The following is a 23,327-nucleotide window of genomic DNA, read 5'->3' on the forward strand; positions in this document are numbered from 1 at the left end:
GGGCAGTCCGGGACTTTTATTTTCTGTCACTCTGGGGTTCCTGGGGCACCTGGGGCTACACGTCGCCCTCTGACACCAAGCAGTAGAAGTCGGTGCGGGCGCCATAGTTCCGGGAGCCCAGGTCCGACACGTCCAGTTCGCTGCCCTGGCCCTCTCCCAGCGCGGGCACTGGGGCTGATGGCTCCGCAAAGACTCGGCCTCGGGCACCTGCAGGGGACAGCGAGGCCTGAGGCTAGGCAGGACAGAAAGGTGTCCAGAGGGCGCGCTCCCCTCCGCCCTGTGGGGTCCCCGCTGGGCTGGGCAGGCGCACCTGCATCTCCCTCGCGGCCTTGCCGGTGGCGCCCGCCCGTAATCAGCATGGGGTCTTCGTCCTCCTGCAGATGGGTCTGGGGGTCCCCCTGCGCCTGCCGGTACTGCACCTTCCGTGGCAGAGCCAGCCGCAGCTCCTTCCAAAACTCAGAGGATGGAGCCTGGGGGCAAAGAGGGGTCCTGAGCACCCGGAACTGGACCCACCGGAGGGGTCCTGTGCCCACACCAGGGTCTTGCCCAAGGTCCCTCCCTGCACAGCACCAAGCCTGGCTGCACCCAAGGGTCCCTTCAGTGGGCCCCGCGCCCGCACCACCGAGCCGGGCCTCCACAGCAGCAGCGTCACCAGGTGTCGGTGCTGGCGCAGCAGGTGCAGGGCGGGGTGCGGGGGTCCGCGCCGCTGCGCCTCGAAGGTGATGAAGATGGGTCTCCGCGTGAGCTCCAGCAGCCGGCACAGGCCTTCCCTGCGGGGCGGCAGCGGCATCAGCGTCCGTGGGCTGTGCCGACCCCCAAGCCCTCCAGCCCGCGGCACCCACCGGAAGCTGTGGCTGCACCAGGCCCGGCCCAGGAAGGCGTCGGACAGCACGACGATGAGGCGCCGGCAGCGGCTCAGGTTCACCAGGAGGTCTGCGGAGGGCTCTGCGGGGGGCGGGGCGCTGAGGGGGCGGGGCGTGGGCGAGACCAGACGCCGGCGGGAGGGGCGTGGGCATGATGGGCGGGGCCAGGTGTGGGTGGGTGGGGCTTAGAGGTGGTGGGCGGGGCGGGGAGCGCGATGGGCGGGGCGTGTGCATGGTGGGCGGGACCGGGCGCGCAGCGGGCGGGCGTGGTCGGTGGTGCCAGGGGCGGGGCGTGTGCGTGGTGGGCGGTACCGGGCGCGCGGTGGGCGGGGCGGCACCTGCGCGCGGCAGCAGGTCGCGGTCGTCCAGGAAGAGCTTGTAGCCGCGGCGCCGCTCCAGCTGCGGCTTCAGGATGAAGTTGACGAACTTGCGGTCCTCGGGGCAGTCGCAGTAGGAGACGTAGGCGTCGTAGAGCTTCCCGTCTGCGGGCGCGGGGCAGCCGTGGGTCCTCGCCCCAGCCCTGGGCCTGCGGGCCGCCCCGCTTCCTCCCCGGACCCTCCCGCCCCGCACGCACCGTTCATCTCCACCTCGCCGTAGGCGTCTTGGTACCAGAGCTGCACGTTGAGGCGACACTTGACGTAGAGCAGCGCCGCCAGCAGCAGGGCCAGCAGGACCAGGAGGGAGGCCAGCACCGCGGCCACGTGGCCTGCAGGACCTGGGAGAGCACGAGGCCTGAGCCTTGCTCGGCCCGCCAACTGCGCGTCCTCCTGCCCAGGCGCCCTCCTCACCAGCTCGGCCGAGTGTGAAAGAGGAGGAGCTGGCGTTCTGGATGGAGCAGGTGTAGACCCCATAGTCCTCTGCACTGGTCAGGTTCACGCCCAGGACACTGGACACCAGAGCCTTTGAGAAGCTGGCATTGACCCTGGGAGGACCCAGGCCCACCCACTCAACAGAGGCTCCAAGCAAGCCTTGCCCCTCGCCTCCCCTCCTGGACACTCTGGGACACAAGCTAAGAAGGGTGGGTGTGTATCTAGCTCCACGGTGACCACCACCCTGGCCAGCCCACTACACCTCACCCAGCCCAGCAGCCTGGCCAGCCCACTACACCTCACCCAGCCCTCCAGCCTGGCCAGCCCACTACACCTCACCCAGCCCTCCAGCCTGGCCAGCCCACTACACCTTACCCAGCCCAGCAGCCTGGCCAGCCCACTATATACCTCACCGAGCCCACTGCCCTGGCCAGCCCACTATATACCTCACCGAGCCCACTGCCCTGGCCAGCCCACTATATACCTCACCGAGCCCACTGCCCTGGCCAGCCCACTATATACCTCACCGAGCCCACTGCCCTGGCCAGCTTGCTACATTTCACCCAGCCCACTACACCTCACCCAGGCCACGGCTCTGGGCAGGCTGCAGCAGCATCCCGCTGTCTGGCCCTGGACACCCCAGGCTCTCACCAGAAGTCCTCCTGGCTGTAGCGGCTCCCATTGCCCAGTGGGAGTCCATCTTTCAACCACTGGACCACAGGCTGGGGGCAGAAGGGCCCAAAGACCACCCAGGCCGTGCAGTTCAAGGGGACAGCACTGCCCAGCACTGGCCCCAGGACCTGGTCATCAGGTGGGGAGAGGAAGTGGGGGTCCCCACTGCAGATGCCTATGAGAGAAGGCATAGCAGGTTAGCCACATGGCACCAGGTCCCCCACCCACAGGGTAGGACTCAAAAGCTTTGAGCCGCAGGGGTTTCATGGTCACACCATGTCCACTTGTGAGTTCTAGGGGCTGGGCCAGGTACCCGTTTTCCTGAGCAGTAGCCCCTGACCTATCTGGCCACTGGGCTACCAATGACATTCGGCCTCTAACGCTGGTGCAGCTGCATCCAGCCAAGCCGATGCTGTAGGTGAGGCTCCAGGGCGTGCAGTCCTGGGGGTCACTCACCCACTCCCTGTACCTGAACCCTAGTCCTGTGCCATGAGGCTATGGCAGGAGACCCAGGGCTGTGCATGAGTCCCTGGCATGCTGGGAGTGAGGGTTCACCTGCCATATTCTGCCGGGGCCTCCTGGGGGTAGGCTGGACTCCTGTGCCACCTTGGCTCCAAGCAGACTGGTCCCCAAGGGCTGGATGGAACTCGGTTCTGTCCTTGTGGCCAGCTGGGCAGGGCGCCTGGATAGATCAGAGAGTGACCATCCCTACAGGAATAGTGATCTGACAAGGGCACCCTGGGGGGCTGTGGGTGCCACGATCAGCAGCAGGCACCCCTGAGCCCAAGACCTGAAACCCTGGACATGCCCACCCACCCTGGAGCCACATGGTGATGGGGGTCCCAGCGCTCACTGTCCGCTACAATGGGCATCCACAGGCGATGAGTGCTGGGGGCTGCCACGGGGCAGGCCCTAAGCCGTAGTGTCAGTGCCCACATACACACGTCCCTTGCCTGGCTCTGGGCTTGCTCACACAGTAGTCACCCTGGGGTCACGCCTGGGTCACCGTGGTACCCTCATGTGGAGCTGCCAAGCAGCCTCTTTGGGATGCCCCACTATCCTGTCTGCCCTGCAGGAACCACCCTGTGGTGCCATGGCTGACGGGTGAGTGCTGAGTAGGGTCGTGTCCTCACTGGGTATGCTCAGCCCCTCTCCCTTCCCGGAGGGGACAGGGATTCAGGGCCTTGGGCCCCCAACTTCCCCTCTCCTAAAGCCCTGGGGCTGGGACAATGGTGACCTCTCCTCTCAGCCTGACCCTGCCCACAGGGCTTGTAGGGGTCCTTCCAGAACCCTTTCAGGGGAGGGGACTGGTCCAGGAGAGTCCCTGAGGGGACATCCCATTTCCACCGCACCCCCAGAGCTCAGAACCTTCAAACCCTTGCAGAGGCTGACTCAGCCCACATGCAAGTCACAGGCTGCAGCCGTGCAGCAAGGCAGGTGTGCTGTCCCCTGCACACGCAGCCCTTTGGTGCAGCTACTGCATTGCGTCTGCTGTGTACACACACAGCTCCCACCAGGGCAGGTCACAGCTCAGCTCACACACATCCCTCCACACACACACACACGCACAGCTCAAACACAGACACACATGCACAGCTCACACACAGTCCTCCACACACACGCACAGCTCACACACAGTCCTACACACACAAACATGCGCAGCTCACACACAGTCCTACACACACACACACAACTCACACACCCCACCAAACACACACACATGCACAGCTCACACACCCCTCCACACACACATGCACAGCTCACACAGTCCTACACACACACACAGCTCACACACCGCTCCACACACACATGCACAGCTCACACACCCCTCCACACACGCACGCACAACTCAGCTCATACACCCCTCCACACAGACACGCATACACAGCTCACACACCCCTCCACACACATGCACAGCTCACAGACCCCTACACACACACACGCACAGCTCACACACAGTCCTACACACACATGCACAGCACAGCTCACTCACCCCTCTACACACACACATGCACAGCTTACACACCCCTACACACATGCACAACTCACACACCCCTACACACACATACACTGCTCAGCTCACACACCCCTCCAAACACACGCATGTGCAGCTCACACCCCTACACATACATGCACATGCAGCTCACACACCCCTCCACACACACAGACACACATGCACAGCTCAGCTCACACACCCATCCACACACACACATGCACAGCTCAGCTCACACACCCTCCGCACACACATGTGCAGCTCACACACCCCTACACATACATGCACATGCAGCTCACACACCCCTCCACACACAGACACGTATGCACAGCTCACACACCCTCCACACACATGCATAACTCAGCTCACACACCCTCCACACACACATGTGCAGCTCACACACCCCTACACACACACAGGCACAGTTCACACACCCCTCCACAGACAGACATGCACAGCTCACACACACCCACAGACACACATGCACAGCTCACACACCCCTACACACACACAGACACGTGCACAGTGCGCACACACCCCTCCACACATATGCACAGCTCACACACACACACAGCTCACGCACACACATGCACAGCTCACACACCCCATCCACACACACACATGCACAGCTCACATACCCCTCCACACACACTTACACATGCACAGCTCAGCTCACACCCAAACACACACACACATGCACAGTTCACACACCCCTACACACACACGTGCAGCTCAGTCTTCCACACAGACACACATGCACAGCTTTCACATACACACACACAGAGTCCTCCACACATATAGAAACACATGCACAGCTCATCTCGCACACACAGCTACACAGACCTCACACACCCCACACACATGCATGCGTGCCCCACTCCCCACGCCTCTTCTCAGCCAGGCCCAGCCTCAAAGCTGCTGGTTCTGGGAGGCCACAGTAGTCACCTGTTCGCAGCTCTCCTGTCCTGGGGGCCAGCAGCGCCCACTGGGGTTACAGACAGGCTTCGGGGCGACCTCTCCCCTCAGCAGGGCCCAGGCCTCATCCCCAAGCGCCGGGCCTGCCTTTGTTTACGTGGGCCCCGTCAGCTTCCTGCACTGTGGTCACATCCTCTCAGACCTACACCCCACCCGAGCCCCCCTCCCCTGGGGGTGGGCTGAGGTGCCGCCCCACCCGCCAGCTCTTCCTGTGGCTGAGTCAGGCCTGGCTTCCTCTGGGGCCCGCCCCAGTCAACAGGGCCCTACACTTCCTGTGCAGTGTGCACACACATGTATGTGGAGCGTGCGCATGTATGTGCACACATGTGTGGGCGTGTACATGTGGTTTAATCCTCATGCGCGGGGTGTATCATGTGGGCGCACATACATGTGGGGGGGCAGCACACTGTGTGCATACCTGTGTGGGTGCTCAGCATGATTGTAGGGGTCCTGGCCAGGAGACACACTCCTTCACCCTCAGTGTCTCTGACCTCTGACCTGCTAGGGTGGAAGGCTTAGGGTGTCCAGCAGGGCTCTCTGACCCTCGCCCCCCATCTCCCAGGCAATGGCCCCAGAACCAGCAGGTGCAGCAAGGAGAGCTGGCTGGAGTTCCAGACCCGCTTCCTGGGGCCCGCGGAGGCAGCGCCGCCTGAACCCGTGCTACACCCCGCTCTGTCCCACACCTCGCGGCCTTTCCTAGGAAGTCCTGCTTTGTCCGCAGCTGCGTGCCTTGGCACCTCGATCACTGGCCCAGGACCCAATCGCGCAATCGGGCCCCTCAGCGCCTCGCGTTCCTCCAGGACGAGTCCCCGGGCCGATTGAGCGCGCGGATCCCCGTCGGCTCCCGGGGGGAGGGGACGGGGGCCTCTAGCGCCCCAGACTCTCTGCTGACCCCGTCGTTCCTTGGGGCACACGGCCTCGGCAACCCGCGTGTTCGCGGGCGTCTCGTGGTGCTCGCGGAGGCGGGAACGCGCGCCAAGTGAGCGCGCACCGAGGCCCTGGGCGCGCCTGGAGGAAGCGGCGCCCCGCGCAAGCTCAGGTCCCTCCAGCGCTTCGGCCCGCCCCCAGCGCTTTAGGTACCGACCTTGCGGGGTGTAGCTGGAGTCCCCGCTTCCTCCTTCCCCTCGCTCTCCGCAGTAAGGGTCACGAGGCAGCCGCTCACCTGCGGAGCCCAGCAAGGCCGTGAAGGGGCCGGGACGCAGCCAAGCACGGGCTTCCGGGACGCCAGGAGCCCTCGGCGCTCAGAGCTGGTTCCCGCGCGCTCTGTGCGCCCTCACTCCGAGCCGAAGAGGCGCCGGGGCCGGCGACCTCCGCAAGTCAGAGTCGCGACTCCACGCACCTGCCGCCGGCCTCCGGGCTCGCGCGACCGCGGGGGCGGGGCAGCTCACCTGGGCCAGGTGCGCGCAGGCGACGGCGCCGGCGGCAGGTGCAGCCCCGCCCCGCAGCCAGGCCCAGGGCGGGCCCCAGGGTGCCGCTTTGCGCCGGAGGCTGGAGTGCGCTCGCAGGTCGCAGTGGCCGCCTGACCCAGGGGGCAGAGGCCAAACCGGCTCAGCCAGCGTGCCGACGCTCATGGCTGCGGGAGGCCTCTGCCCCTTGCCCCTTCACGGTAGCCAGTCCTGACCCTCGCCCACGACCAAGCCGGCCTTTTCCTGCCAGACTGCAGGTCCCGAGAGCCTTAGTAGGGGTCCAGGGACCTGTCCTCCTTCCACCCCTGGAGCATGCCCAGTAGACCAGAACTCGACAGAGACGGATGATTTTATTATGCGCATTCAGCTGCCCCCAGCTAGGGCAGGGGAACCCAGGGGTCTTGGTCCTGCCTTGTGACTGCCCCAAGGACCCCTGCTCCCCAAGGTCATGTCTCCAGGTTCCCCAGAGGTGAAGTCAGGACAGTGTCCACACGATGGAGCAGGCCCCAGACAGATGTGGCAGTTCTGTGACGGCCGCACCCCTCCACATACACAGGTCCACAACGTGACATACACAGCCCATAGAAATACACATACTCTATACATATACACACACAGCACACACAATCCACGCAATCACACACACGCACGCGCGCTCCCCGTGGAGCCTGGGCCGGTGCGAGGTAGCAGTGCAGCTCTGGTTCCAGCTCCGGATCTACACCTCAGTGCTCTTGGAAATGGAGCTGGAGGCAGGGTGGGGTTGGTGGGTCAGAGTCCAGGCCCTGCCCTGCGCTGCCCTGCCCCTCCCACACGTAGGCCCCGCCCCTACCGCAGCTTTTCCTGCAGCTCCTGGTACTTGTCCCCAAGGACTTTGTTCTTGACGGATTGAGGGACATCCGGCACAAACCAGGCCGCGATGAGCTTGATGCACAGGGCCACGTGCTGCAGGCAGCAGGGGTGGGATCAGGGCTGGCTGGGCCGAGGCCGCAGAGGGGGCTGCAGAGTCTGGCCTGGCCCTGGTCCAGCCCTCACCTCAAAGAGGATGAGGAAGGCTAGGCGGATGGCGAGGATGTACCAGAACTGTTCCGACAGGTTGTAGTCGCCGCCGGCATGGCGGTAGTCCCGGTACCTGGGGTGGGACAGCTGGGGTCAGGCTGGGGCGGGGGGATCGCAGGCCTCTGCGCGGCCAGCAGGGGTGGGGGCTCCAGACCTGCACTGGGTCACGTTCTCTGGAGTCTCAGTCCCTGCCAGGTGTGGGAAGTCCTTGGTGTAGAAGATGGACAAGCTGTGGTTGACGTAGCCGGTGAGGCAGCTGGGGGAGGAGTGGCTAGTGTGGGGGCTGGCCCAGTCCCCTGGGGGCAGTGGGGCCAGCCACCTCCACTTCTCCCATCAGCCTGGGGTGGAGAGGAGCTCATGGGATGGGGCAGGGCAGGCAGCTGTCCCTCCCCCTGGGGCCCCCTTAACAACAGCAGAGCTAGGACCCCATGGCCGTGGAAGCCCAGGCCATCAACAGGACAGCGGTCTGGCCTCACCCAGGGCTGAGCTGGTCGGGGAAGGGGCTGCTCCAAGAAGGCTGAGGCCTTGCTTACTCCTGGGTGGTGGGGGTCCCCCGGCTGCAGGGGCCATAGCGGTACTTGTAGACGACACGGGGGATGAACTCAGACGTGAAGGCGATGATCATCCCATTGGCGATGACGGCCAGCACTCCGATGGTCTCTAGCACCTGCAGCCACGTCCCTGGGTGGAGGTGGCCGTCAGCTGCCAGCTCCTCCAGGCCGGAGTAGCCTGGCTAGCTAGAGGTGACACCAACAATGGCCACCCAAGTCCTGCTGACAGGCTAGGTGGGGTGGTCCCCAGTGCCCTGGCCTCAGCTCTGCCATGGACGTCCATCCTGGAACCTGCCTCCCACCTCCCTCTTGCCCCCATGTCTCCCACTGACCCCCACCCATCCCAGTGTGCCCCACCTTGGCAACCCACCCCCCACCATGATGTTGGGTCAGGTGCCAGCCATGGGGCCTCCCAGAGCCTGCCTGGGTGAGCACTGACCAATGTCCTTGGCCTTGCGAGGCACCAGGCGCCGCTGCAGCCGCACCATCTTGATGGCGTCCAGGCGGATCTCCAGCAGGTTGCTGAAGAAGGCAAGCAGCGGCGCCAGCGGGAAGGCGGCCACGAAGATGGTGGTGAAGCCATACTGGATCACTGTGGGTAGCCGGAGGGTGGCGGGTCACAGAGAGCTACCCCACACTGTGCCACCCTCATCCCCTCTGCCCGCTGCCCACGCACTCATCTCCATGAACTCATCGAAGAGGCTGAAGGTGTTAACCTCATTCAGGAGATAGTTGCGCTGCCAGTGTGCGAGCTCAGGGTCCTGGGCCAGGCGATGGGACCCTGAACACATGGTGCGCCACTTGTGAGTCAACCACCTGTGGACAAGGGACGCATGGGGCAGGGCCGGGACAGAGGGAGTGAGGGGTGGCAGGGCAGTGGGGCAGCGTGGCGCACTCACGGCTTCAGGTATTCCGCACAGTTGCTCAAGGTCTGCTTCAGGATCATGATGATGGCCATCTGCACGAACAAGTCCATCATGCAGCCGCTGAGGTGGCACTGTGGGTGGGTGGTCAGAGCACTCAGCCATGGGGGCGAGAGAGCAGCAGGGGCTGGGTGGTCAGCCACAGGGGGCCAGGGGCAGCAGGGTTTGGGTAGTCAGACAGTCAGCCACAGGGGCAAGGGGCAGCAGGGGCCGGGTGGTCAGACAGTCAGCCACAGGGGGTAGGAGGGCAGCAGGGTTTGGGTGGTCAGGGTGTTCAGTCACAAGGGGCAAGGGGCAGCAGGGGCCGGGTGGTCAGGCAGTCAGCCACGGGGGGCAGGAGGGCAGTAGGGGCTGGGTGGTCAGTCAGCCAGCCACAGGGGCAAGGGGCAGCAGGGGCTGGGTGGTCAGTCAGCCACAGGGGGCAGGAGGGCAGCAGGGGCCGGGTGGTGGGAGCTGGAGCTAGGGCCAACTGACCTCTTCCAGCTTCCACTGGCCAGCCAGGCGCGTGGACTTCCCAGGATGGCCATTAATCCTGCAGGTGAGAAGTAGGCCTGGGGGGAGGGCGCAGTGGCCACAGGGTAGATGTGGGGACTGTGGGGGGTGAGTACCACAAAGAAACGGGACAGGAGGGTGTGGCTATGTCTGCGCCCCCACAGTGGAGGTGGTGGGTCAGCCGGCATGGCCAGTGCCCTAGTGTCACTGCCCTTCCCAGGTCTGTGGTGCCGGCAATGCCGAGGTGCAGGCAGGGCATTGGGGCAGTCCGGAGGGAGCCCAGCTCTGCACTGGAGGAGGGGGCGGCAGGCAGACCCTGGAGCAGTGGGAAGTGGGGAGCAGGGACAGCCTGACTGGGTGCGTTGGCCAAGTCCCACGCTGTACTGGAGAACAAGGGACGGTCCTACCAGCACCACAGACAGAAGCTTAGTCTACCTATGGCACCAGGCTATGGCCCCACTAACAAATAAATTCAAAAAATAAACAAACTTTTTTTTTTTTTTACAAAAAATAAACAAGTAGGGGCTGGTGCTGTGACCCAACAGCCATTCCCTGCAGTGCCAGCCATCCACACGGGCACCAATTGTCCCAGCTGCTGCACTTCTATCCAGCTCTCTGCTGATGGCCTGGGATTGCAGAAGATGGCCCAAGTGCTTGGGACCCTGCACCCACGTAGGAGACATCGAGGAGGCTCCTGGCTTCAGCCTGGCTGTTGTAGCCATTTGGGGAGTGAGGGGAATAAACCAGCATGTGGACAGTATTTCTCTATATAAAACTCTTTCAAACAAATAAATCTTTATAAAGAAAGATTTGAAATTGTAGAAACTAAGGCTTTAACTGAAAAGTTCTCTGGGAGGACAGAAAGATCCTGGTGTTGGGTGGAGCACGGGCCGCAGGTCAGTGCCACAGAGAGGGGAGGCCACGGGGGCCAGGGCCACAGGAGGGTGAGGCCACCAGGGCCACAGGAGGGGAGGCCACGGGGGCCAGGGCCACGGAGGGGGAGGCCACTGGGCCAGGGCCACAGGAGGGGGAGGCCACGGGGGCCAGGGCCACAGGAGGGTGAGGCCACCAAGGCCACAGGAGGGGGAGGCCACTGGGCCAGGGCCACGGATGGGGATGCCACGGGGGCCAGGGCCACAGGAGGGGAGGCCACGGGGGCCAGGGCCACAGGAGGGGAGGCCACGGGGGCCAGGGCCACAGGAGGGGGAGGCCACGGGGGCTAGGGCCATGGTGGGGACCAGAGTCACGGAGGGCCAGCGCCATGGAGGAGCAAGGCCACGGGGACCAGGGTCACGGAGGGCATTGCCACAGAGATCAGTGCCTAGGAGACTGAGGCCACAGAGGCCAGGGCCGCAGAACTCCAAGCAGAGGAGCTGGGCCCAGGGGAATTATTGGAGCAGGAAAGCTGGAGCCCTGGCTAGGCACAGGGAGGCAGGTGGCAGCCCCTGGCCTCGGCCTCCAGGACAACAAATGCAGCAGTGAGCGCAGGAGTGACTTCCAAGAAGGGAACATGAACTGAGGCATGCCCACGCATGCCAGCCTGTGGGAGAGCAGACCCGACACGTGGTAATCACGCAATAACTCAGAAAACTGGTCCCCCATGTACTTGCTCAGGTACATGAGGAAACCCAGGCACGAAGAAGGCTTGGGGACTCCTCCTGAGAGGGCACCATGGAGAGACAGCAGGGCCTGGCAAAGGCAGGGGGGACAGGCAAGCCACCCAACCCCAACAAGGACAAAGTGCCAGCACCCAGGAAGCAGCCCGCATGCAAACTATGACCATCACAGCCTGTGGTCACAGACTGAGCTGCTGGGCCACCCCAGGGTCACCATCCTGAAGAGCTGCATGAGGTCAGCTTTACACAGAGGGCACAGGGGCAGGGGGCACTCTACCCTACCAGCACCCCAGCGCCACAGGATTCAGTTTCTGATCCAGGGCCCGTCTCCCATGAGCCGCAGAGAGGCAGCTGTGGCGGGGGTGTCTGGAGGGGAGCTTAGCTTGCAAGGTGTGTTGGTCCTAGGGACAGGCCGGGTGACTCCAAGCGGAAGCTCTGCCCCAGCTCATCCCATGACCTTGGACTCCATAGCTGCCTCCATGACTTGATGCCTTCGTACTGGAAGCTGACAAACCCTCCCCTGCTCTCATGACCGCTCCTGTGCATGGCAACTGAGTGACACAGGAAGTAGGGGCAGGAGAGGGTGCCTGCTGCAAGCCACACCTCAGATGGGCGCAGGCAGCAAGCTGGAGGGCACCCCGAATGTGTGCTAAGATGCAGGTAGGCATGTGGGCAGAATAGGCCTGGCCAGCGAGGCTCCTGGCAAGACCAGGAGGCCAGGGAACCAGGGAACTGGCCAGGAGGCCGTGTTTCCTGCTCAGCAGTGAGGGTCTGGGCTGTGTTACATTCCTTATCCTGAGAGTAGGAGAGGGGCGTGGCTAGAGGAAGCCACAGCACAGCCTGGCAAGAAGAGGGCAGTAGAAAGCCACATGCCTGGAGCAGCAATGAGTGGGTGAGAGGCAGCAGGCCGGGGGTCAGGGTGTGGGCAAGGGGCTGCGGGCACAGGGTTGGGCCGCAGGCAAGGGGCAGCATACACAGGGCCAGGCCGCAGGTGAAAGGCTGGCCAGGGGACGAAGGTAGGATAAAAGACTACTGGTCTCCCTGCTTGCCCTGCATAGATGGACTAGATGTGCCAACCCTGGCCCCTCCTGTTTCAAGGGAGAGGGTGGGGGCCAGGCCAAGGACAGCCACTGGCCCAGGCAACAGAGGCACCACCTGTAGGAGATGGTGCCGGCAACGGCTGTCAGCTGTCCAGCCAGGCCAGCGAAAAGTGACATGGTGGGAGAGGGTGCTGGGTCACCCCTAGATTCTAGGGGTCTTTTGACCCAGTTAGAGGATTCCAGGGGCAGAGTCGCCACGAGGGGCAGGGCTGGCAGAGCCGAGGGGCCTGGCGCAGCCAGCCCCCAGGACAGGGGAAGGGTGTGGGCCTGTGGACAAGTCTGGCCACCCCGTGAAGCCAGTCCGCCTCCCCATCTCTCACCCACGACCCTTGTCTGCTTCACTGATCCAGTTAGTGCAAGCTGTCTGTGTCTATTTGGGTTCTTGGCCAAGAGTTTGCCTTGAGTATCAGATCAGATTCTGGACTTTGGAGTTTGAAATCAATGCTGGACTCGGCTTAGATTTGGGGGTTGGGCCAGCGCCACTGGGTAGCAAGCTAAGCCTATGCCTGAGGCACCAGCATCCTATTGGGCACCAGTTCCAATCCTAGCTGCTCCACTTCCCATCCAGCTCCCTGCTAATACACCTGGAAGAGCAGTGGGGGCTGGACCAAATCTTTGGGACCCTGCACCCATGTGGCAGGTATGGAGGAAGTTGCAGACTTCACCTGGTCCTGCCCCACCCACTTCAGTCATTCAGAGTGAACCAGCAAATAGAGTGTATGTGTGTGTGTGTATAACTCTGCCTTTCAAGTAAAAATAATTAAGCCTTGGGAGTTGCAGTGGGTGGAACCAATCCTGTGTGGGACCTGACACAGGCACCTGCTGGAGCCCTGACTGGGCACATGGAGGCAGGTAGCAACCCTGCGGGGTACAGCAGGAATGCCTCCCCAGAATTCACACAGACACTTACATTCAGTGTGAGGGTTGATGGGTGAGTGGGGGAGACCTGAGCTGGTTACAGTGCTGAGAGTGCCAAGGTGGATGGGAGTCAGTGGGGGTCGGTGGGGATCAGTGGGCAAGGGGTGTCTGAGCTTGGCTCAGGTGCTCAGATTCTCACTGTATCTGCCACGTCCAGTGGCCACTGACCACCCAGCTCTGAGCTGGAGTGAACCCTTTGCCCGAGGCCTCTCAGGCAGTTTACTTCAAGCCATGGAAGTGGGTTCACAGGGCCCACAGGTTGCCCTTGCTGTGTCCACCTCTGCACTCCTCCCGGGGGCTGACACGTGGCCAGGCATCATCTGGAGGAGAGTCCTGGAGAAGACACAGCCGCGGACAGCCAAGGAGTTGCCGTGCGGACACTGTCTAGCCGAGAGGCCTCCGGAACCCCTCTCCGGGAGAACTGATGGGGAAAGAGCCAGAGCAGGGCTGGGCCAAGGCCCACACTGACCCACGTGGCTGGGAGAGGGGCCTACCTGCCCAGGATGAAGGCGATGTAGACCAGGGAGGAGAAGTGGGTGAAGAACTGCAGCATGAAGAACTTAATGGTGAACTTTCTCTCTCTCTCTGAGAAGGTCCTGGGCTTCTCTGTAAGGACACGTGGCTGGGCCTCCCCTGTCCCTCACCCATCCCTGCCAACCCTGCACCATGGAAGGACCCTCCCCAGACCTCGGCTCAGCTCCAAGACCCCACCCGAATGCTCTCACCGAAGTCACAGAGCTTCAGTGCCACACACTTGTTGACCTGCGGGAGCATCACCGTGAGGAGTCACCCGGGGCCTCGCGGCCTGGCCCGCCCTCGGCCCTGCTCCTCAACCCACCTTAGTCAGGACGACGATGATGACGTAATGTACCACGGCCCCCGTCACCACCACGGCTGTGGTCACATACTCCTCCCTCAGGATACCGGAGGTCCAGCTGCTGAAGAGGGGGCCAGCCACCACGCGGTAGACCACCAGCACGTGGGCCATGCCGATCAGCAGGCAGATCTGTGGGGGTCAGCAGCTGCGGTGGGGAGGAGTGGAGAGGCGCCCCGACCCAGGGCTTGGCCTGGTTCCCCAGGGAGTACCATGAGCAGGGACACGATGAGGATGATGGTGCTGCGCACGTACGAGTGCTGGTGAGGTTGCAGCTGGTACTCAGGAGAGTTGATGAGCTGGAGCGCCATCTCCTCCTGAGGAGATCCGAGGCAACTTCAGACAGGACACAGGCCTCAGACACACAGGGCACACTCCTCACACACACGGGACACACTCCTCACACACACGGGACACACTCCTCACACACACACGGGACACACTCCTCACACACACGGGACACACTCCTCACACACACGGGACACACTCCTCACACACACGGGACACACTCCTCACACACACGGGACACACTCCTCACACATAGGACACACTCCTCACACACACGGGACACACTCCTCACACATAGGACACACTCCTCACACACACACAGGACACACTCCTCACACACACGGGACACACTACTCACACACACAGGACACACTCCTCACACACACAGACATACATCTCACACACAGGACACACTCCTCACACACAGGACACACTCCTCACAAACACACACAGGACACACTCCTCACACACACATGGGACACACACCTCACACACACAGGACATACTCCTCACACATAGGACACACTCCTCACACAAAGGACACACTCCTCACACACACTCACAGGACACACTCCTCATACACACACAGGACACACTCCTCACACACACGGGACACACTCCTCACACACAGGACATACTCCTCACACATAGGACACACTCCTCACACAAAGGACACACTCCTCACACACAGGACATACTCCTCACACACACACACTCCTCACACACAGGACACACTCTTCTCACACACAGGGCACAGAGGACACACTCCTCACACACACAGGGCACAGAGGACACACTCCTCACACACACAGGACACACTCCTCACAAGTAGGACACACTCCTCACACACGTAGAGCACACTCCTCTCACACACACACTCCTCACACATAGGACACACTCCTCACACACACACACGGGACACACTCCTCACACACACACACGGGACACACTCCTCACACACACACTCCTCACACACAGGACACACTCTTCTCACACACAGGGCACAGAGGACACACTCCTCACACACACAGGGCACAGAGGACACACTCCTCTCACACACAGGACACACTCCTCACAAGTAGGACACACTCCTCACACACATAGAGCACACTCCTCTCACACACACACTCCTCACACATAGGACACACTCCTCACACACACACGGGACACACTCCTCACACACACACAGGACACAACCTCTGACATGGGACACACTCATTAGCCATGGGAAATTCTCCTATTCTTAGCACTAGTGGGTTCCCCTCCTCCCTCTTCCTCACCTGATCCTCGTCCCAGCCATATAGATCCCAGTGCAGGACCACCCGTGCCCGCTGTCTCTTCCAGATCTCCAGGAACACGGTGGCTGTGGTGGAACATGACAGGTAACAGAATACCCCAAGGGATGGGCTAAGCACTTGTGCTCCTTCCCAGGGGTGACTTACCCCACAACGCCATGAATATGGCGAACAACACTGTGCCCTCGTTGTCAAAAAGGTGGGTGAGCTGGAGAGGAAGCAGGGCTGGTGTCCAGATCCTGGGAAAGGGGGAACCCCCTGCCCCCAGCCCCCAGGCCCAGGGCTGAACCTTGGCAAAAGTGCAGGTGTCAGAGAGTGGCCGGTAGGTGCGCTGGCGCTCCCCGTGGGGACACATGAAGACGTCGGTGGCATTGCAGATCTCCTTGCTGGAGGTGCACAGGTGCTCATGCCATCTCTCACCAGGCCAGGGACCCCAAGCTCCTGCTGGAACCCCCACCGTATCCCAGGATCCCCACCTCACCCAGACCCACCTGATCTGACTGGCATCAAACAGGGCGAATCCACTGAAGAAGACGATAAGGCCCACCAGGGCGGCAGGCACCAGCATGTAGGTGTACCAGCCTAGCCAGGCAAAGTACAGTGCCACCTTCTCGCCAAAGTAGTCCCTGCGACACAGTCCCCATTAGGGCTGTCCAGTGAGAGAACAGGCACACCAGCAGCACCAGTGCCTCCTGGGGTGTGGTCACACAAGTGTATGGGGCCTCAGGAGTGTCTGTGGGTTCAAGGGGTGCCTATGGAGGTACAGGTGTGTGTGTAAGCACAGGTATGTCTGTGGGTACAGGCGTGTCTGCATGTATAGGTGTGTCTGTGGGCATAGGTGTGTCTTGTGTACAGGTGTATCTGTGGGTACCGTGTATTTGTGGGCATGGGTGTGTCTATGTGTACAGGTGTGTCTGTGTGTACTGCTGTGTCTATGGAGGTACAGGTATGTCTTGTGTACAGGTGTATCTGTGGGTAGAGTTTGTGGACACAGGTGGGTCTGTGTGTACAGGTGTGTCTGTGGGTACAGGTATGTCTTGTGTACAGGTGTATCTGTGGGTAGAGTTTGTGGACACAGGTGGGTCTGTGTGTACAGGTGTGTCTGTGGGTACAGGTATGTCTTGTGTGCAGGTGTATCTGTGGGTAGAGTTTGTGGACACAGGTGGGTCTGTGTGTACAGGTGTGTCTGTGGGTACAGGTATGTCTTGTGTACAGGTGTATCTGTGGGTAGAGTTTGTGGACACAGGTGGGTCTGTGTGTACAGGTGTGTCTGTGGGTACAGGTATGTCTTGTGTACAGGTGTATCTGTGGGTAGAGTTGTGGACACAGGTGGGTCTGTGTGTACAGGTGTGTCTTGTATACAGGTGTATCTGTGGGTAGAGTTGTGGACACAGGTGGGTCTGTGTGTACAGGTGTGTCTGCCGCTCAGGCCATTGCCTTTGGAGAAGTTACCTGATCTTGTCAATCGGTTGCTTCTGGAAAATGTCCCTCCACTGGGCCCATTTGCTCTTCAGGTATTCCTCCCCCTGGGGCAAGCAACAGTGAGATCCCTACCCCGGGGTCCCATCCCTGGAGCTCCCAGCAGGCTCAGGGCTCACCTTATGCAGGGGGAACTTGGCCTCAAAGACCCCGTCCTTCATCATATCATCAAAGGTGTCTGGGATCAGAGGTGGCAAGGGTCAGGGGGTAGGACCACCTGCATCACACACATACACTCAGGAACCCATTACAACCCCAGGGACACAACCAATCACACGCCACAGAGACCCTGTCCATCACACAGCCCAGGAACCCTCCATCACACACAGCCCAGGAACCCTCCATCACACACAGCCCAGGAACCCTGCCCATCACACAGCCCAGGGAACCTGCCCATCACACAGCACAGAGAAACTGCCCATCACACACCCCAGAGACCCTCCATCACACCACCCCAGGAACCCTGCCCATCACACAGCCCAGAGACCCTCCATCATACACCCCAGGGACCCTGCCCATCACAGAGCCCAGAGACCCTCCATCATACACCCCAGGGACCCTGACCATCACACAGCCCAGGGATCCATTCGTCACCCACCAGTCACATCTCACCTCCAGTTTCCGTCTTTCTTTTCAGGACAAAGTTGATGATTCGGATTCTGAAACCCACGTGTAGGGCCACGTCACCCTGGCCCTGCAGGGACTGACCCCTCAGGCACGGCCAGGCCCAGGCCCAGTACTCGCTGACCTGACAGAGCCTACCACCCTAGTCCTCTCACTCAGGCCTGCCCACGCCATCCAGAGTGAGGCCCTGGCTGGGGGCTCCTTCTCCTTCCCATAACTGTGCCCCCAAGCTCCCCAGGGACCCCACATTCCAGGGCACATCTAAGCCCAACCTAACCCCTGAACACCACACTTAACCCCACACTTGACCCTTGGACCCCACACCTGTACCTGCACCTGACCCTTGGACCCCACATCTGACCCCACACCCAGCTCAGCTTCCTGTCAGCATGGGGCTCACATAGCCTCAGGCCCAGGAAGTGGACAGCCCAGCCCTCAGAGCACAGCAAGCCCTGAGAGTGGCCACTCTGTACCCACAGGTGGCCTCCAAGGCCTAGGGCCAGACTCAGAGTCCTTTACCAGGGCTCTCCAGCCAGCCCAGCCCAGGGCAGAGGGGCCTGGAGGGGCCAGTCAGGAGGTAGGGAGGCGCACCTGTTGGAGAAGTGGTTTCTTGGAGACCAAAGTCCAGGGCAGCTGTCCAAGACCCACCAGTGGCCTATGTGAGTCCTGCCCAACCCTGCAAGTGCCAGCTTGACTCCCCCAGGCCATGGTCACCCAGATGTACCATACGCTGCCTGGACAGGGCATTATGGGGGCTCAGGGTCACCAGCCTGTCCCTCTCACCTTGTGGCGGCTAAGTTGGGGTCCTTGCTGGGGCTGGGGCAGGAGCCTTTGGGCTCCAGAAGGAGGGCATGGTACAGGTCCAAGACCCTGCTGCTGGTGCCAATCCCAAAGAACATCTGGCTGCTGGTCTCCAGCACCTGGGGGTGAAGCCATGGGTCTTGGCGCTGGCCACACCCTACCCCCCCGTTTGCCCTGACCTGCTCCCAGTGCCTGGTGCCAGCCCACCTTGACCCGGAAGCCCTTCCTTCTCAACTCATCCAGGAAGCGCTGCTGCCGCTCCATCTGTTCACGGTTGCTCTGGGTGCTCTGGGCGGCCACCAAGACGAAGTCCCACGCTTCGGGATCTGGGGTCTGCGGGAGGCAGGTCTGAGGCTGGGGTGAGACTCAGGCAGGGTGAGGCTGGGGTGAATTGGGGGTACCCGCCAGACTCACCTCCTGCTTGTACATGTCCATCAGGGGGAAGCTGTCCCCTTCTGCCCCCGCCAGGATCTCCTCCTCCTCCTGGGGGCACAAAACAGGGAGGAGGGGAGATGCTGCAGGCCAGTGCCTTGCCACCCAGGGCCCCCAACATGCCGGCTGTGGGGTGAGAACTCCCCATACACATGTCTCCTACAGGGCAGTGGGGGTGGGCAGTTGGGGAACACCTGTGGCCTCCGGAACTGGACACCCTAGAGAAGCTGCACACATCACAGCTGAAGGCACAGCTGCCGGACTGGAGTGGCCGGCTCAGGTGCTGGACACCCCTAGACCCCTGAGGCCATGGTGACCGGGGGCACAGTGAGGGGACTGGGCACTCCAGCCACAGGCCTGATGCTGACAGCTACAAAGACATGGGGCTGCAGTGCCATAGCTCCCCAGATCCAGAGAGACCTATGTGGGCATCCTCACCAGTGCCCTTCTGGGCGGGGAGAGGCTGTGGGCAGTGAGTGGTCGGGGCAGGACCCACAGGGTCGCAGGTAAAGGTGGGCACCAGAGGGCAGAACCCTGGCTCGCTTTTCTGAGGATGTGTGTATGTGAAAAGCAAAGTGATGGGAAGAGAGAGGAAGAGACAGAGAGACAGAGAGATGAGAGAGAAGGAGAGATGGAGAGAGACAGAGAGAGAACCTCTGAGTGCTCACTCCCCTTCCCAGGCAGCATTCCTGCCTCCTCCTCCTCCGGGAAGCCTCCCCTGACTGCCCCAGCCAGTCCTACATTCTGATGGCAGATAAAGGAGGTGACTGCTGGGCACCCATTCATGCTGAGCTCGTTTTGTTTACCTGGGATCCCCCCGCACCAGGTGCCAACTGCTCCCTGCTCCAACCCCACCCTCGCGTAGTCCAGGGCTGGCCAGTCCTGGCCGAGCTGCCTTCCCAGTGTTCATGCTCCCCACCCCACTGCCCCTGACTGTCCAGGGACAGACACCTCACTTGGGTGTGGCGCTGGTACCTGAAACTTCTCCCTGGCTCAGGGCACTGCTCACATGACACACAGGGCGGGGCAGGTACCACTGCTCCCCAAGACAGATGGCTGCCCAGGCCCAGGGTGACGTCCCAGCAGCCCTGGGCGTGCCCGCCTTGGGGTCTCCCATGGGACAGCTGATGGAGCCACACTCCCTATCCCCCAGCACAGGCAGGGAAAGGCACATGGAGATCCCAGCCTCAGCCAACAAGACACCCAGAAACTCAGGATCTGGGGTCACCCACAGTCACCCCAGATGACTGACCACTGGTCACTGGGGTTGGGGGACTGACCCAGTAAAGCAACACACAGGGCTCTGCTCTGCTAGACAGCCATGTTGCAGCCCCGCCCCCTCAGGCTCCGAGTCACAACATCAACCTGCCTTCCGGGCCCCAAGCCCAATGCTGACAGCCCCACATCCCATTGGTGCCCAGGGCAGCCAGCCTGCAGGGACCCTCACCAGTGGGGTCCAGACAGGACACCCAGGGCAGGGGCCACTGTGCCCCCCCAGCCCCATGCTCACAGGTGGGGCAGGTGGCCCTGGCTGGGCCCTACCCTTCATATCTTCCTCCTACTTCCTCCCACGGTCGCCGGGACTTTGGGTGTCACACACCTGACAATGTGCAGCAAAGAGGGAGGAGGGCGGCTGGGCCCTGGCACCTGTGGGGTTCAGTGCCCGGGGGGAACAGCTCCCTGGAGACACAGCCTCCCTCCCACCCGCTCTCTTCCAAGGAGCTACCTTGCCACACCTGAGTACCCAACAAACCCCTCCGGTGCCCCGCCCACCCTCTGCACTTTGGCCTATCCCCCAACCCTTGTGTGGCCACAGTGGGGTGCTTGTGGGCATGGGGCTGTCTAGATGCAGGTCAGGCATGGGGGCTTAGTCCTCCATGCTGCAGCAGCCACACACCTGGCCCCGACTCCTCTGCCCACCTGACACCAGCGGGTCCAGGCTGGGCATCCGGGTGCTGGCTGGAGCAGCCGGAGTGCCCAGGTGGAGTCTGGACGGGCAGAGTTCAGCTCCACCTGCGGCCCTGGGAGCCCAGAGGAAGGCGGTTTTGGTCCTGATTCAGGCCTGGGGGCTTTTTCTAGGCGGGAGAGGCAGAGCCGCCCTCTGGGACCCTCTCCTGCTCCCCAGAGCCCCAGCAGGTCCCCCCTAGGTCTGGGGAGTAGGGGACACGCGACCCCACCCCTACCCCGGCCACTCCCCGACCCGGTGCCAGCCGGGATGTGAGGGGTACCACAGGCAGCCGCTTAGGCCAGGTGGCCGAGACCCGACGGCATCGGAAGGGCGCTGCTGGGGTGGACGCCCACACAGCACCCGCCCTGACAGGGAGCCCCCGGCAGGCGCTGCTGTTCAGGGCAGGGCGGGAAGCCGCAGGAGCGGGCCCTGGGCGCCCGACTCACCTGCATGCTGGCGGCTGCCAGGGACTGCGGGTCGGAGTGCGCGCCAGGTGCGGCCGCGGACTTCCGCGTGGGGCTCGCCCCGCCCTGCCCCTCCTCCCGGGCCGCGCCAAGGTGTGCGGAGGGGGCGGAGCCCGCAGGAGCCGGGGGAGGCACCTGCCCAGGAAGGCCAGGTGGACGGTGGGGGGCCGAGGAAGTGCCCCCGTGGCGGGCAGGGTCGTGGTGGACAGCTGCCAGCCGGGCGGTGGGGCCTGACCTGCAGCAGCAGCCCCAACCCAGCCCCACCTCAACCTCCGGCTGCTTCTGGGAGCACCAGGTGTGGGGCGTCCGCAGACAGGGCCTGGGGACAGGAGCACCACGGGGCCAGCGGGCACCCACCGCGTCAGGGCTTTGCCGCCTGCCTCACCAGTGGCGCCGAAGTGCTCAGGCTGTATCTGCCGTGAGGCTGGGGGTTCCCAGACAGCTTCTCTCTGTTGTGCTGAGTGAGCCCGTGGTAAAGGCGTGTGTGACCACGGGGCCAGCGGGCACCCACCGCGTCAGGGCTTTGCCGCCTGCCTCACCAGTGGCGCCGAAGTGCTCAGGCTGTATCTGCCGTGAGGCTGGGGGTTCCCAGACAGCTTCTCTCTGTTGTGCTGAGTGAGCCCGTGGTAAAGGCGTGTGTGACGCGGAACAGAGGATAAAGGTATTATAGGGGGCACATTGCATGAAAGCATTGCACCAAAGCCAATTTAGAATTTGGGGAGTCTTTATTAGCCAGCTGGCAACTGCTTCCACTCAGAGCAGGTCTGCGGGAGACAGCCGCGAACTGTCACTCTAGTGAGCTTTTAAGGAAAAACATTCCTGGCCTTTCCGCTGGCAAGCAAGGGTACAGCAGCTGCATTGAGCAGGTTAGAGCCCAAATCAGCAATTCCACAGGGACAGTCACGGTTCAGCTTTGTGGAATTGGCTCCATTTCTCATGGGGCTCAGCTCCCAGGTCCTGGTTCCTTCTGGGAGGAGGGTGTCCAAGCCCACCAGTGACTGGGATACACTCACTCTGCAGCGTTTCACCCTGTCACAAAGGAAGGGTGCAGCTGAACCCACAGGGTCCCTTGGAGGAAGCCTGCTGCTCCAGGCGCGGTGGGCACCTTGGGGCTAGGTTCCCACTGCCCACTTGGGCAGCTGCAGCATTTGGGGAGGGGGCCCAGGCCAGCCTCACTCTGGACCAGCAGTGTCTGCACCAGGACAGTCACTGTCCCCCGCTCCGGCCTCAAGCCGACGACACTGGACCGGCACAGCCAGGGGACCCTCGGCCACACCCTAGGGGCTGCCTGGAGCTGGACAGGGCAGCGCCCCAGCCAGCCCTCCTGTGGGGGGCGAGAAGGGGACCACAGTAAGAAAAGCAAGGTGGCAGCCACCAGGGGACCCCAGGCTGGAACCGAGTGCTCAGGAGAACGCCCTGTCAGAGAAGGCACCCACCATCAGACGCCCCCACCCCCATCAGAGATGCCCCCACCCCCGCTAGAGACATCCTGCAGCCCCATCAGAAACACCCTGTCCGAGACGCCCCATATGAGAGACCCATGCCCTGTCAGACGCCCTCCGTCAGACACCGCCCACTCCAGTTAGAGACATCCTCCACCCCTGTCAGAAATGCCCCCATCCCTGTTAGAGACACCCCCATCCCTGTCGGACGCCCCATCCCCGTTCAACATCCTGCACCCCTGTCAGAAACGCCGCAGAGACGCCCCCATCCATGTCAGACACCCCCACCCCCGTCAGAAACACCCT

The 23,327-nt window shown here is 62.3% G+C and overlaps 2 protein-coding genes across 7 annotated transcripts; both read right to left on the reverse strand.

The window, feature by feature from the left end:
- Nucleotide 1: 1 nt before the first annotated feature.
- Nucleotides 2-6,563, reverse strand: LOC131480029 (single Ig IL-1-related receptor-like). Of its 4 annotated transcripts, none has more exons than XM_058662347.1 (10): nt 6,475-6,563; nt 2,900-3,026; nt 2,324-2,519; nt 1,652-1,785; nt 1,438-1,578; nt 1,202-1,345; nt 843-945; nt 620-770; nt 311-470; nt 2-207 (listed from the first exon to the last, which is right to left on the reverse strand). In XM_058662347.1, exons 2-10 carry the CDS (start codon nt 2,904-2,906, stop codon nt 56-58), a joined length of 1,188 nt encoding a protein of 395 aa, XP_058518330.1. In that variant the 5' UTR covers nt 2,907-3,026; nt 6,475-6,563; the 3' UTR covers nt 2-55. The 4 variants fall into 4 exon arrangements, with proteins under 4 accessions (XP_058518330.1, XP_058518329.1, XP_058518327.1 ...); XM_058662346.1 differs by having other exon boundaries at nt 6,397-6,563; XM_058662344.1 differs by lacking the exon at nt 6,475-6,563 and adding an exon at nt 5,283-5,572.
- Nucleotides 6,564-7,359: 796 nt separating this feature from the next.
- On the reverse strand, nt 7,360-21,652 carry LOC131480133 (anoctamin-9-like). Of its 3 annotated transcripts, none has more exons than XM_058662595.1 (24): nt 21,562-21,652; nt 19,150-19,218; nt 18,943-19,068; nt 18,718-18,854; nt 17,923-17,969; nt 17,430-17,488; nt 17,284-17,357; nt 16,323-16,457; nt 16,121-16,217; nt 15,979-16,039; nt 15,817-15,899; nt 14,461-14,565; nt 14,213-14,380; nt 14,100-14,136; nt 13,869-13,980; nt 9,723-9,780; nt 9,225-9,322; nt 9,002-9,141; nt 8,765-8,917; nt 8,308-8,455; nt 7,929-8,030; nt 7,751-7,847; nt 7,548-7,660; nt 7,360-7,461 (listed from the first exon to the last, which is right to left on the reverse strand). In XM_058662595.1, exons 1-24 carry the CDS (start codon nt 21,565-21,567, stop codon nt 7,434-7,436), a joined length of 2,253 nt encoding a protein of 750 aa, XP_058518578.1. In that variant the 5' UTR covers nt 21,568-21,652; the 3' UTR covers nt 7,360-7,433. The 3 variants fall into 3 exon arrangements, with proteins under 3 accessions (XP_058518578.1, XP_058518577.1, XP_058518579.1); XM_058662594.1 differs by having other exon boundaries at nt 18,943-19,083; XM_058662596.1 differs by lacking the exons at nt 18,943-19,068; nt 19,150-19,218; nt 21,562-21,652 and having other exon boundaries at nt 17,430-17,527; nt 18,718-18,809.
- Nucleotides 21,653-23,327: the final 1,675 nt, after the last annotated feature.

Source organism: Ochotona princeps, chromosome 4 (assembly GCF_030435755.1).
Source record: "Ochotona princeps isolate mOchPri1 chromosome 4, mOchPri1.hap1, whole genome shotgun sequence".
Lineage (NCBI taxonomy): Eukaryota > Metazoa > Chordata > Mammalia > Lagomorpha > Ochotonidae > Ochotona > Ochotona princeps.